A 15,862-nucleotide genomic window follows, 5' to 3' on the forward strand; every position below is an offset into this window, starting at 1 on the left:
AATCTGAATTTATCAGAATTGTTCATTGAACTTGCATACATAATACTCCGAAATTTAAAGACGAAATTTAGACAATCTCCATGTTCACTGCTCAATTGCAGTGTTTTATGTTCATTGAACTATTTAATCAAAAATTGAGTCCAAAAGTCGTCTTTATATTTCCCAGTTTTGTTTTCATCAATGTATTTCTTTAATCAACCTTTTTAAAACCCTCCAATAATTCATCCCTCAAAACTATTGTAATCAACTTTAAAAGACTTCTAAGTAAAAGGTCGTCCATTAATTTGCATTTTTAACGAAACTTTCTGTGATATTTTTTCTTTAATGGTTGATATTTTGAAACAAAATTCCCATAAATTAATTGAAGAGTAAGATTAATACATTAATTTATGCGATATCATTTCTTTGCTTAAGATTAAACAGAAGACGACATTTACAAAAAATTTATTTACCGTTTATAATATTTGAAATTTCTGGTCCCCTATCTTCTTCATCGCCTAAAATTCCATTCCATAGAACCGCAGGAAAAATATTTGACGACATCTGAAAATTTTCACTAACAATTATTGGCTATTTTTAATACAAAAGAGATGCGTAACTTTATCACAAATTCAGCTATAATTCACCAGACGATTCTCATATCCAACAAATGATTAAATAAATTTTAAAATACAAATAAATATCGTTAATTTTAGTTATTTTTTAGAACAAAACATTTACAATTGTGTTAAATAACTAAGGTTTTAATGTCGATCGTTCGACTCTCAAACAACCAAAATGACCAATGACGTCAAAATACAGCTGTACTGGCGTACACATTAGTCGGAGAAATTTCCAACGCCTCGTCTTTATAATTAGCAAAGTCTTTGGTAAATCTAGTTCAGAAAGGGTAATCCATGGTCTAATGGAGTAGGATAGATCTTTTAAGTTTCTTAACAGGTAAATTTGTTTTTAGTTTTTATAAGGTTCTTAAGATTATCTTAAAAACATACTGAAGTCTCATATGAGTCTAGGATTTAAAGAATCCTAGTCGTTAAGGAAATAGATATATAAGATAGGATTTATATGTTCCTGGTAAGAAAGGCAGAGATTTATCTAAGCATTGATTATTTAATCCCTAGGTTTAATGGTTTGGTTGAGCATCTGCGTTATTTTCTTCGGAACTGGTGGTCTGCTGGGATACTGTGGATACAGGTTTATATAAGTTATATTTTTACAATACATTCATCTCTGTCATTCTTCCACTAATCTAAGGAGATGTGTATCGTGTCTTTTTAGTACTGTCGGTCGTTGTACAATGTACATAACACGATAAAGTTTTGAATTTGATTATTTCTCTTGTCGCTTGCGCAACTATCTAAAAATGCCGCGCACCACTCACATTCGGTATGAGACTTCTTTAACAGTTTTCTCCTTATAGACGCAACAGATAGAAGTAAGATTAGTAGCGATCAAAAGCGCTTTTTTATCGCATTAAGCCTATACCCCCTTTCATTTTTCGCGAACACTCTCTTAAACTTTTATTCTTCGGTCAGTAATGATTTTCTAATATTTCCGGGTCAAGGATTGGTTGAATTTCCAGGTATAGGATGGGTTTCAAATCTCTGTGTTATCTAGGTTGCACGAGGTTTGGGTTTCACCGGATCAGGAGACAATGAAGAATATACTTGAGGTAAGTGGAGAAGTGACAAGATTGTGTTAATTTTTATACTTTTTAAGAAATTTAATTATACATTTTTTAGTTAAGTGATTGAATTCCATATTGGTTCTTTTACCATCTTTTATTTTACATATTCAAAAACTGTTTTAAGTACACACAGTATATCTATCTATACTGTGTGCGAAATCTTAAATAATAATATTGATTGTCTTTATTTTGTTTTGATATGAACAACTCTGATTTGTGTTCTAGGTGAACATTACTCCTTACTATTTGGAAGATGTTCTGAAGCTTCGAGATACATGGTTAGCCTTCACCATCATCCTCGGTATCATTTTCCTTATCATCCTCTGCATCTTCATCTTCCTCAGACAGGTCAAATTCTCTCAAGTTTTCTATAAGCCTGTTTGTTTGTATATTTAAATGACTCCCCCCTCCCTAAAAAAAAATAGACAGAAGCTTTTCTTAGCTTAATCTTTGACGGCAGTTATTATTTTTTTTTAATAAAATTTTTCTATAAATAAAAACAATTAAATAATAGTTATTTTCGTCTCCTTACAACCTGGAATTCAAACTCCAATCTTCTATCTATAAATTTGGCTTGTCTGTTTGTTTTGGTGTCTGTCTGTCTGTTTGTATCCAATAAACGTCAAAACGGCTGAACCGATCGGGCCCAAATTTTTTGTGGGACATCACGTGACCACAGGAAAGGTTTATGAATGATACAAATTAAAAAAAAATGTGTTTTAAAAGTTTTTAATTTAAAAAAAAAAATTAAATTCTTGAAAATCCGCGAATTTTTTTTTTTAAATCCACAAAATTATTTTCTTCTTTGTTTTTAAATGTAAACAAAAAGAACATGTTCACAATTTAAATAGAAGATGGGCGCGAAGCGCCCTAAAAGCCTAGTATATTTAAGTTTTATGTTTCTGTTTTTATCTATTGTTCATCTGAAGTTGGAACACTTTTGTTTAAATATTTGATCTCGATCTAGAATGTGGGCACTTTTAAATTAAAGTTATCACTGCAGGGTATGACCACAATGGGCTATCGAATAGGAATTAAATTCTGACTTTCGATATCTTATTTTGATGTTTTTATGTTCCAATATTTTTACTTCTATTCCTTGTATTCTGTTCTGAATCTCCCTTTTTCCTGTTATTGTTCCTCTCTTCTCTTCTTTTTATACAATTGTACAATACATACCCTTGAACTAGGTTGAGAGGTTTAGTCTCCTCTGGTCCTGGTCAAATAGGATTATTGTACTGGGCAAACTTTCTTGTTTATTCAATAAATAAAACTGCCGGCCTGGAATCCAAACATTTACTTTTAATCTAATATTCTCAAATATAAAACTATTAAATTCAGACAATATTCTTCATGGATTTCTTACTTTCTCCTACAGGCATTGTTCACTTCTTAGAATCACAAAGATGTCATGCATTTGGAAATATCCAAATGATTACTAAACGGGCCCTTGAAATATATTTATGAAATTAAATAGGCTTAGCTGTGATTTTCAATTATATTTGTAGAGAATACTGATTGCTATAGCTCTGATAGAACAAGGTTCGAAAGCTGTTGGACAAATGTTCTCAAGTCTCTTCTTCCCCATCATTCCGTTCTTACTCCAGCTGGTTAGTTGCATACTTATACTAGATCATACCAATTAATTTAGATTTTATTCATGTATCTAGATTGTACCCATCTATCTAGACTGTATCCATACACCTAGACTGTATCCATATATCTAGATTGTATCTATGTATCAAGATTGTATCAATATATCTAGATTGTATTCATGTATCTAGGATGTATCTTTTTATCTAGGTTGTATCCATGTATCTAGATTGTATCCATGTATCTAGATTGTATCCATCTATCTAGACTGTATCCATACATCTAGACTGTATCCATATATCAAGATTGTATCTATGTATCAAGATTGTATCAATATATCTAGATTGTATTCATGTATCTAGGGTGTATCTTTTTATCTAGGTTGTATCCATGTATCTATATTGTATCCATGTATGTATCTAGATTGTACCCATCTATCTAGATTGTATCCATACATCTAGATTGTATCAAGGTATCTAGATTGTATTCATGTATCTAGATTGTACCCATATATCTAGATTGTATCCATATATCTAGATTGTATCGAAGTATCTAGATTGTATCCATGTATTTAGGTTGTATCTTTTTATCTAGGTTGTATCCATGTATCTAGATTGTATCCACGTATCTAGGTTGTATCCATGTATCTAGATTGTATCCATGTATCCAGATTGTATCCATGTATCTATATTGTATCCATGTATCTATATTGTACCCATGTATCTAGATTGTATCCATGTATCTAGATTGTATTCATGTATCTAGGATGTATCTTTTTATATAGGTTGTATCCATGTATCTAGATTGTATCCATGTATCTAGGATGTATCTTTTTATCTAGGTTGTATCCATGTATCTAGATTGTATCCATGTATCTAGATTGTATCCATGTATCTATATTGTATCCATGTATCTAGATTGTATCCATATATCTAGAATGTATCTATGTATCTAGATTGTATCTGGATGGTTCCTGATAGTTGCGATGTATCTGGCGTCCTCTGGAGAATCTGAGTATCGAGCTTCAATCCCGGTAAATTAAATTTAAATTCATTAGTTTCTGGATCAACTTGACGGACAGGTATTTTGTTCTAAAATTGGAAAAATTTCTCTTAAATCACAAAATTAAATTTTGAAACTAAAATAAAGAGCCAAAATAACCATTATTGAAATAAAAAATAGATGAATCGATAGAAGCTATATGAATATAATTAAAATCCATGGAAGACGTATAACATTTGTAAATTTTTACAAAATAGAATGGAACTGTTTGTGAAACCTCGCCTGGTTGCTCCCCATACAAATCCAATGATACCTGTACGGTAAGATATTTAGATCTTTAAAAAAACCTGAGAAAATTCACTCATTTCATGCATAGATGATACCGGTACCATATCCTGAAGCATTCTTTCAGGGATTAGCGGGTTTGAAAACAAAACAAAAAACATTAAGATAAATGAAGAGTAAAAACTCACTTTTATTACGATCTATATATAGAATTAGATCTGGATAGTAGAATCTGAACCTGGTGTTATTCATTAGGTTGAAGAGTTCAGTTCCTGTATGGAGGAGTGTGCCGGAGCAACCTGTAACTTCTCCAGGTACATCAAGAACAAGGATTTCTCCTGGCTCCAGGTTGTCAACGTGTTCGGACTCTACTGGGGGATTTTCTTCTTCTCAGCATACGGAGAAATGGTTCTAGCCGGAGTATTCTCTCAGGTATCATATACAAATTATTTTAATTAAAAAATTACAAAATTTATCCTCTCCTCCCCTCCCTTCCACTGTCTGTAAGAACATTTTTACGAAAAAAATCAAATCAAAAATTTACAATAGTAAAATTTAAAACGCGCTAAAGTTTTCTCTTATTTCCAAACTGAGTATTATTATCTACGAATCTGGTTCCTCCTGCGCTGTCTAATAACATGGACAAAACAACCTGATTCACGTTTGTGTTATATGTACAAATTGAGTATTATTATCTACGAATCTGGTTCCTCCTGCGCTGTCTAATAACATGGACAAAAACAACCTGATTCACGTTTGTGTTATATGTACAAATTGAGTATTATTATCTACGAATCTGGTTCCTCCTGCGCTGTCTAATAACATGGACAAAACAACCTGATTCACGTTTGTGTTATATGTACAGGGTTACCCGTAAAGGAATGAACTTTAATAAGACCAGAAACTCTTAAGATATGACGATCTGAAGATTAAATTTGATCCTCGGCCTTTAATATTATTTTTAATGCTAGGCTAAATGATTTGGTCATAAAAAAATCAAAGTAACAAATGCATAAAAAAATTAAATAAATTCCCTTTAGTCTTCTCTCTGAAGTTGCATCTGTCGTGGCTAACCCTGTATATCTTTTTTGACCTCTTCCAAAACCAACAGATTTTTTTGCTCCTATTTGTCTAATCAAAAACTTTCTGGTGACACAGATAATTAACAATCAGGAATCAGGGAGATATGAGATAGAGTTTACATATTTATTTTATTCTCTAGTTTTTAAGGTTTATTTTTCATATATCTCACATATTTCAGATCAAAAACATTAATTAATATACGCTCCCGTTTTTTACGCATCATTACATATCTTTTTTACTTCTTTTGACGTCATCTTAAAAATTGCATTAATTTATATATTCATTTTATTCAATAACTTATTCAAACTTCAGTAAACTTTGAAAAACTTAAGGGGATGTTTATATATTAATAAATGTGACTTCTTGTTATGTACATTGTACATTGAACACATAATAACATGACAGGTATAGAAAAATATAAGATAAAACAGTATACAAAAAAGGTCCTGCTATTTTCTATGTGGAATAAGAATGCACTGATTCAGATGTAAATAAATGCATTCTGTTTTAAAAAGTTTAAATTAGATTGTTTCAAACATCAAGCTTGGTTTCATCTTCCCCCCCCAGGATACTCTTAGTTTCTGCTCATAGTTCTCAATTTCATCACTCTTGTCAAAACCTTAGAGATGGTCCTTATTATTATTATTATTATCATTATTGTCATTATCATTATTATCATTATTATCAATATCATCATTATCATCATTATCATCATTATCATTATTATCATTATCATTATCATTATCATTATCATTATCATTATCATTATTTGTATTTGTATTAGTTATGAAATTTTTAAAAATAGGGGAGTAGTATTTGGACTAATGTGTACTTAAACCAAGAAAAATAGTTCAAATGGCCAGATATTTTTTTAACAGCCTTCTAAACATGTTAAAGAGGATAAAATTTGTATTTAGTCTTGAAATTGTATTGATTAACAATAATTCTATTGTTAATATTGTCTTTTCTCTGCCTATATTTATAAATAGGTACCAGTACCACACAGTTCAAATACCTTAACAATTTTTGTAATTTGCTTCAAATACATTCGTTTGTGACTTAAATGTCCAAGATTAATGCAAATAATTATTTTTATCTTGCTCTTATTCAGAAAATCTATTTTCTTCAATTTATTTCTATTTTATGCATCAGAAAGAGAAAAAAAGACATTTCATAAATCTTAAAATAAATAAGATACGGCTAAAGCCCAACTTTTTAGCTTCCAGTATTTACAGGGTGTCCCAATAAACATGGGAATTAAGAGACTATTTGAAAGTCGTCTTTGATGTATAATATTTAATACATGGCAAAGAAAGTATGAAAACGAGGCTGTACGTCTGACGAGCTTTTTATAAAATGGATTACCTTTCTAGTATCTTAAAAATTGACCAAAATATTAGATATTAAGACAACTTTGATTTGTTAAATAAATTGAAATTTGTCCAAATTATTCAATATCTTCGTCAACGGTAGACCACATTTTGAAAATCTCAAGACCAGGCGTTTTCGATATTGGATGTTTAAACTGTAATACTGGAATAATTGTGTTTATGAAAAAATGCCACAAGGATCGAAGACGATATAAAAGGCGTCACTGAATTCCCATGTTTATTGGGACACCCTGTATAAAGAATAATATTAAATTTTAATATGCCGGATGTCTCTAAAATAAAACACAACCAATTTCCGATCTAGTTGACCTCTATCTAATCAAATGAAAATGATAATAATCAAAATAAAATTATTTAAGTGGTACTGGACAAAGAAGAAGCAGGATGTAGAAGCCTTCCTCCTCCCTAAGAGTATGTGGAATGCATTGTACCATGTGGGAACAATTGCCTTTGGTTCCCTTCTCCTTGCAATCATTAGGTTTGTTTCAGATTCAATATTCTATATATCTTCTCCGCCAATACATCTATTCCTCTTCTCCGCCAATACATCTATTCCTCTTCTCCGCCAATATTCTATTCATCTTCTCCGCTAATATTCTATTAATCTTCTCTGTCAATATTATATTCATCTTCTTCCACCAATACATATAATCTTCTTTGCCAGAAGAGAACGGACCTCTCTCATAGTGGTCCTGGCTTTACAGTTTGGGGGAGCGCTGCGTTTAGTTTCACACATGTCTTATCTACATGGGAGTGGCGAATGTAATATAGAATAAAACAAGACTCCATCTTTAGTCTTAATTAAAATAAATTATTAAAGTTAAAAATTAATCTTCTCCGCCAATATTCTATTAATCTTCTCTGCTAATATTCTATTCATCTTTTCCACCAATAGTCTATTCATCTTCTTCCACCAATACATTTATTCAACTTCTCCGTTATAATTCTAAATACCTTCTCCGCTGATATTTTATAAATCTTCTCCGCCTATATTTCAATAATCTTTTCCGCCAATATATTATTCATCTTCTCCACCAATATATCATTAATCTTCTCCGTCAATATTTTTTGAATCTTCTCCTCCAATATTGTATTAATCTTCTCTGCTAATACATTTATTCATCTTCTCCGCCATAATTCTAAATACCTTCTCCGCCAATATTTTATTAATCTTCTCCGCCAATATTTTATTAATCTTCTCCGCCAATATTTTATTAATCTTCTCCGCCAATATTTTATTAATCTTCTCCGCCAATATTTCATTGATCTTCTCCGCAAATATTATTTTAATCTTCTCCGCCAATATTTCATTAATCTTCTCCGCCAATATTTCATTGATCTTCTCCGCCAATATTTTTTAAATGTTCTCCCCCAATATTTAATTAATTTTCTCCGCCAATATTTTAAAAATCTACTCCCCCTATAGTGTATAAATCTTTTCCGCTAATACATTTATTCATCTTCTCCGCCATAATTCTAAATACTTTCTCCGCCAATATTTAATTAATCTTCTCCGCCAATATTTTAAAAATATTCCTCGCGAAAATCTATCCCGTTTCTAGAATAATTCTAGAATAATCCAATATTTCCATATTCTAGATTGATCCGAACTATCCTGGAGTACGTGGAGAAGAAGTGTAAATACTTCAACAATGATTTCACTAAGTAATATTTTACGATCGCTTTTATACTTAATATGTGCGGTAATCAATGATGCAACAAATTTTATTAAAAATAAAACCGTTTAAAACTGAACGATGACTAATCACGTGAAGTAGACATTTTTACGCACTCATCTAATCCTAACTTTGAATATTTAAACGAAAAAAATAACTCTTATTTTTTTAATCAGCTAAATTATGTGTCTATATATACTTTCACATAGGTTAATATTTCAGGTGTTTGATGTGTATGTGTAAATGTTGCTTGTGGTGTCTAGAAAAGTTCATGAGGTTCCTTAACAGGAATATCTACATCATGTGCGCCATGAAGGTTTTTATTTCTAATTTTAATAGTTTGGGATTTCTATATTACTAGACTTTCAGGAGGCTCCGCGCTCATCTTCTATTTCAACTTTTAACTGTGGTTCTATCTGAGGGTATTTTCTCTTCGTACAATATGAAACAAGAACAAACAATTTTGAGGATTTATATTTTTTTTCGTAAATTTTCTTAATTTTACGAAATTTTTGAAAACATTTGTGTAATTTTGATCACCTCTTCCTGGGGTCACATGAGTTGCATCAACCGGTTCAGCTGTTTTGCGTTTACGGATACAGATAAACACACAGACAGACAAGCAAAGTATATACATATATAAATACTTCTTATTTTCAGGAGAATCATAAATAATACAATGCATACAAAGAGAAATAATTATTTGAGAATTAATTTATCTTCTGCAACATAAACTTTCATAAATAAGATTTGCGAGTAAAAAAATGAAGAATTGGTTGCGAAAATATTGAATTTTGGAAAACCTGGAAAGATCTGATTGATCATATTTTAGATAGTTTAAATGCCGTTTGTTTTAAAGCTGAGAACAGTTGTTAAAAAAATCTATTGAATATACAACCTCACATCTCACACACAAATCTACCTTTATTTAACTTTATTCATAATTGTATATATTCAGGTTAACTTATTTCATCCTAGAAAACAGCCCATTTACCAAGAAAAATAAAATTGAATCCTTGTACATACATTTTAAAACAGACCTTCAAAATTAGATTTAAGTAAAAACAAAAATTAGAAAAATGAGTATTATGCCTTTTTAACTATTCTGGAGTTAGTTTGTTTAATTATTATAATAAAATATTATTTCTTAAGTTAAATTTCTTAGATTTCAGATTTGATATTTTAAACATTTTAAAATGTTTTTATTTTCAATAATAACAGTCTTGTGGATCATTTTTAAAGGTGGTCTTTTTTCAATTCCGAAGATATTCATAATTCCAATTATTATTATCTTTACTCTTCGTTCCGACCCGTTATACCAAATACATAACTAGATAATATATTTAGAGTACAAACTTCTGTAAATCCGGGAAGGACGCATTTGATCTGATCATGAGAAACCTTGTAAGAGTTGTAGTCCTGGACAGGTTCGTATTTTGAATCGAATTTTATTGTTTTAAAACTAATTTTCTGTTTCCTCAGCCTAGGTTTCCGAATTCAAACCTCAGAAAGCCCCAAGCAAATGTTATCCATATTTTACATTTGTTAAAAAAAATATTGAAAAGTAAATGTTTTGCAAATAACGACAATTTTGCTTAATTTTTAACAACAAATTGTTAGGTTTAATATTCCTGTTTCAGTGTTTGTGATTTCCTGTTATTCCTGGGAAAGATGGTGATTGTTCTTGCAAGTGGAGTTCTATCCTATCTTACCTTTGGGAGATACTTCCCAGAGATTCAGGTACACCAAACCCAACCCTTCTAGGTATCCTTGGATAGTGGTTATATCACACCCAACCCTTCTAGGTATCCTTGGATACTGGTTACATTACACCCAACCCTTCTAGGTATCCTTGGATACTGGTTATATCACACCCAACCCTTCTAGATACCCTTGGTTACTGGTTATATCACACCCAACCCTTCTAGGTATCCTTGGATACTGGTTTCCTCACACCGAACCCTTCTAGGTATCCTTGGATACTGGTTATATCACACCCAACCCTTCTAGGTATCCTTGGATACTGGTTTCATCACACTCAATCCTTCTAGGTATCCTTTAATACTGGTTTCATCACACTCAACCCTTCTAGATACCCTTGGTTACTGGTTATATCACACCCAACCCTTCTAGGAATCCTTGGATACTGGTTACATTACACCCAACCCTTCTAGGTATCCTTGGATACTGGTTATATCTCACATCCCCCCTTATAGGTATCCTTGGATACTGGTTTCATCACACTCAATCCTTCTAGGTATCCTTTAATACTGGTTTCATCACACTCAACCCTTCTAGATACCCTTGGATACTGGTTACATTACACCCAACCCTTTTAGGAATCCTTGGATACTGGTTACATTACACCCAACCCTTCTAGGTATCCTTTGATACTGGTTTCATCACACCCAACCCTTCTAGGTATCCTTGGATACTGGTTTCATCACACCCAATTCTTCTAGGTATCCTTGGATACTGGTTTCATCACACCCAACCATTCTAGGTATCCTTGGATACTGGTTACATCACACCGAACTCTTCTAGGTATCCTTGGATACTGGTTTCATCTCACCCAACCCTTTTAGGTATCCTTGGATACTGGTTACATTACACCCAACCCTTCTAGGTATCCTTGGATAGTGGTTTCATCACACCCAACCCTTCTAGGTATCCTTGGATACTGGTTTCATCTCACCCAACCCTTTCAGGTATCCTTGGATACTGGTTACATTACACCCAACCCTTCTAGGTATCCTTGGATACTGGTTACATTACACCCAACCCTTCTAGGTATCCTTGGATAGTGGTTTCATCACACCCAACCCTTCTAAATATCCTTGGATTATACTGGTTTCCTCACACCGAACTCTTCTAGGTATTCTTGTATACTGGTTTCCTCACACCGAACTCTTCTAGGTATCCTTGGATACTGGTTTCATCTCACCCAACCCTTCTAGAAATCCTTGGATACTGGTTTCCTCACACCGAACCCTTCTACGGCTTCTTTCCTTGTTATCCCAGCATCCTTGGATACTGGTTTCCTCACACCGAACCCTTCTACGGCTTCTTTCCTTGTTATCCCAGCCTAAAATCCTAGATATCTGACCAGATGTCAAAATAAATCTTTTCTAGGATAAAATCCCGAACCTTCACTACTTCTTCACACCGATAGTTTTTATTGTAGTTGGAAGCTATCTTATCGCCAGGTTAGCTTTCCGTTACAAACTTTCCTGAACTTTTTCAGATATTTACATAATTTTATACATTTTACAACTTTAAATGTAACAAATGTTGATTAGTTTTTATTCTGAAAACTCAAATTTTTCCTTTGTTTTAAAAATGCTTCCCAGATTAAAATAATTATAAGATAATATGTCACGACATACACAAAAATATGCATTTAAAACGTTATTATTAAATTTAAACTGAATCCAATTTCTGGGGTTAATCAATTTTGAAAATAGAATCAATCAGATCATTTTCATTACCTCAAAAAATTTTTAGTGCTTTTTTTGGTGTTTACTCCATGGCTGTAGATACCCTTTTCCTGTGCTTCCTAGAGGACCTAGAAAGAAACGACGGATCCCTGGAGAAACCCTACTTTATGTCAAAGTAAGTTTTCAATTATTAAAAAAATATGATTCAGCACGACATTGATAAATGTCTTGGATAACTAACATTGATCTTTAATACGTGAAACTTGAAGAATAATATTCAATCCAATTATTTTTTCACAAGATATAACATTTTTTTTCTTTCTCCCCCTCCCCTTATCTGTTCTATTCAAAAATGATTATTGAAATATCTGGTCCCGGCTCTTCAGAAAATATGAATATCAGAAGAATAAGATTTTATCTGAAAATTGTATCCGGATTTATTTCGAAATTTTCCCCTGAAACTGGAAAGTTTGGTCCTGATACAATATTTTACTAAAGATAGATATTTTATATTGTAATTATTTCCCTAAAAAAAATGTATTTCAGGAGCTTAAAGAATATATTGGGGAAAATGGAGAAAACTGCCGCGGAGAGAAATATCAGAATGGTTTCAACAAAACCTTGACACCCGCCCCCTCTGCCTCATCTTCATCCTCCTCCTCCTTATAATCCTTCCGCTCCTCCCTTTCATTCAATAGCTCATCCTTATCCTTCCTACTCATCCTCCTCGACAACATATCATTCATTCCGTCCTGAAGTTACATATCGACCCTCCTCAGTATATACACAAACTGGACGCTCTAATCTTCCAACACCAGTACCACGTTCTATTAGAGTACCAGGGAGGAATCTATCCTCCACCAGGAGTCAACCTAGATCTAGGATACCAACACAGGTTCAAGCTCCAGGTACTACCAGTGCCCGGAGAAGCGTAACCCAACCTCGTATCTCCCCCTGGGATGAGGACGGAGTAGCTGTTTATCCCTGGTCAAGATATGATGAACGGTTTCCTGATGTTTGGTGAGCCCTGATACAACACACGATTTGAAAACAATATTGAACATATTAAACATTGCTTTTTTAGTTCTAGAGTAAGGTTTTACATCTTGCAATACAAGAATTGAAGAAACCCAGTTTTCCCACTAAAAACATTGATTCTTTGAAGGAAATTGATTCTTTGGCACAAACTTAATTTTTTTAAGGTTTACAACATTGGGTTTTGCGAAGATCGAACATATTGAATTGAAACACAAACTCTTTATTTATCTAAAATTTGATCTGATTTGATATTTTTATAAATTTTTCCTATTCCTTCTTAATTATTTTTTTCTATCGCAACAAAATCTTTAAATCCATGAAAAACCCGCCAAATATCAATTCAACTGCTTTCAAAAAAGTTTGCCCTTGTTAAGTTATTTTAAAAAAGGTTTAGAATTTGTTTTTTTTCCAAATGTTCCTTATGTAAGAACAATTTTAAATACCTGTCCTAAAGAGAAAAAGAGGGTCTTCCTAATTAGTCCATTTGTATACTTTAGTCTTCCTTATTAGTCTAAATGTCTGGGTTAAACTCTTCCTAATTATATTCTCGATGTTTAGTCTAGTTTAGTCTAGTCTTATTATTAGTCCTAAATCTAGTCTTCCACCTTTTTAAGTCTGAACAACTTTCCACACTTCAATAGAATTAACTAATCACTGATCACAGACTTACGCACTTATCCTCTTTATGTAATTAAATCTTCTTATCTTCTAATTTCACCTCATGTACACTGTACCCATTATTTACCAATTAAACCTTCTATCCTTAACTTATAGTTTTTGATTAAAACTACTGTGCCTTTACTTAGATGTGATATTATATGTATTCAAAACAATTATAGCCAAAAAAATGAATAAAATTTGTGATATTTGAATTTGCGATTTTATTTTTCAAGTAGGAACAGTGAAAACGAGAGAAAAATAGATAAAATGATTAAAAATTAAAAAAATATATTTAAATTGCTCTGCGGAGAAAAGGCTAAGGGTTAAATGACGAGTGGATATAAATGAACTGGTAGAGTTTGATGGCATTTTGCTGCAGAAGACCACGCATAGAATATTTGGAGTTAATAGTTAATTAACTAAATTTTTACCCCTCAAAATAGATAATTTTTGATTAAGTAAAATAAAAACAGAGATCACCCTTTATATATTATTATTATATTATAAAGATTTATTTACACACAAAGATATAAATACCTATTTAAACGGTGTAGTTTAAATTTGTATTAAATAAATTTTTGAATATATAGTTTAACAAAAGAAAAAGAAAAATATGCAAAATTATGCACAAATAGGCGACATTGATCATTACTCATTTAATAACATATTTATCATTTCAGTTATTACGTAATCATCGAATCCTTCGACATATAAATTATTCGTTCTTGTATTTAAAAGTTCTTGTAAAACTGGAACTTTCCATGCATGGTCTAATGGAACATCAAAATATTTCATTTCATATTTCTTAAAGAATATTCAATATTTTAATATTTCAATAAGAAGCCATAGAATGTCGTCTTTTCTACAATTTAAAAAGATTTTTGAACGTTGTAAGCATTTCCATCACCAAAAGCTTACGTTTTTTTACGTAATTTTCTGTTAGAAATGCATAACTATATTATCTTTTTAGATAAACTTTATCTTAAAACAGATTGCAATGTAATTGGTTAAAAAAATTTGGCTACTTAAAACCAAGTTTTTTTTGGGCCTTGCTCAAGTTACTGGCCTAAAATTCTGCTTAAGACTGTTACAAAACTATACTTGATGACATCTAACAAATTTTGTTTTAAAATATGTGGTATTTTTCATACAAATGAGATGCGTAACAAAATCACAATTTTAGCTTAATTTTAGCAGGAGAGCATCCTATCCTATAACTGATAAAAACAAATTTAGAAGTTTATAACCGTGTCGTTATTTTCCCACCTACAATAACTTATTTATTAGATAACTAGAGTTCTAATGTTGATTGTTGTTGAATGTTGAATTCAAAACCAATACTGCAGCCAATGACGTCATATAAAAGTGTACAGAGCGTACATACTATCCTAAACTATAAATCCTAATGCCCTATGTTCTTCTATTCTACAGTCTTTGGGGGTACTTTTAGAAGTCTCAGTCCTGTAATTTTTAAGTTGACTATAGTTATACATGATTATTTTTCAGATCAGTTGATGTTAATCAGATCTTTGTTGTAATGTAAGGAGTGTTCTTCCCAAAGTAAATCAGCTTCGTTCGTCACAGCAAGACAATTTTCAGACTGGTCGCAAACTTTTTTCACCAGTGTCTGTTTTAGACCTTTTAAGAAAAATGAAAAAAGAGATTGAGTATTGAATGTATGAAGGACTTAAAAAGATTTATATTGAAGGTATTAACAGATTTATAAAACCAAAAGTTTTGACCAGAAAAAAAACTTAGGAGAATAAATAAAATTGTTTCACGATGAATAAACAAATGGCAATGAGAAGCGGGCGGAATACATTGATTTTGATTGGCAGATAGAAATGTGCATCCTTTTTTTTAACGAACGAAATTTTACTTGAAAAACGGTGTCGTTTTTAAAACGAACGTTTAAAATAGTGAACGATTTTAAACGATTTTTCGAACAAACTTTTTGAAAAATTATAGTTCTTCACTGAAAAAACGATTTTTTTGAACAGACTTTTCAAA

General features: G+C 31.7%; 1 protein-coding gene across 2 annotated transcripts in view; it reads left to right on the plus strand.

Moving 5' to 3' along the window:
- The window catches only part of LOC111696099 (choline transporter-like protein 4), a 48,346-nt gene extending 34,387 nt beyond the window's left edge, over positions 1–13,959 (plus strand). For both annotated transcript variants that reach the window (XM_023465637.1, XM_023465635.1), the window contains exons 11-25: positions 1,122–1,194; positions 1,618–1,672; positions 1,913–2,035; positions 3,196–3,297; positions 4,236–4,313; positions 4,540–4,602; positions 4,823–4,999; positions 7,401–7,519; positions 8,641–8,706; positions 8,940–9,033; positions 10,065–10,144; positions 10,358–10,457; positions 11,850–11,923; positions 12,222–12,329; positions 12,701–13,959. In XM_023465637.1, coding sequence (XP_023321405.1) covers positions 1,122–1,194; positions 1,618–1,672; positions 1,913–2,035; positions 3,196–3,297; positions 4,236–4,313; positions 4,540–4,602; positions 4,823–4,999; positions 7,401–7,519; positions 8,641–8,706; positions 8,940–9,033; positions 10,065–10,144; positions 10,358–10,457; positions 11,850–11,923; positions 12,222–12,329; positions 12,701–12,779 — 1,391 coding nt within the window. In that variant the 3' untranslated portion in view covers positions 12,780–13,959. The remainder of the gene's footprint in view (positions 1–1,121; positions 1,195–1,617; positions 1,673–1,912; positions 2,036–3,195; positions 3,298–4,235; positions 4,314–4,539; positions 4,603–4,822; positions 5,000–7,400; positions 7,520–8,640; positions 8,707–8,939; positions 9,034–10,064; positions 10,145–10,357; positions 10,458–11,849; positions 11,924–12,221; positions 12,330–12,700) is intronic.
- The last annotated feature ends 1,903 nt before the right edge of the window (positions 13,960–15,862 follow it).

This window comes from Eurytemora carolleeae, unplaced genomic scaffold (assembly GCF_000591075.1).
Source record: "Eurytemora carolleeae unplaced genomic scaffold, Eaff_2.0 scaffold113, whole genome shotgun sequence".
NCBI classification, from domain to species: Eukaryota; Metazoa; Arthropoda; class Copepoda; order Calanoida; family Temoridae; genus Eurytemora; species Eurytemora carolleeae.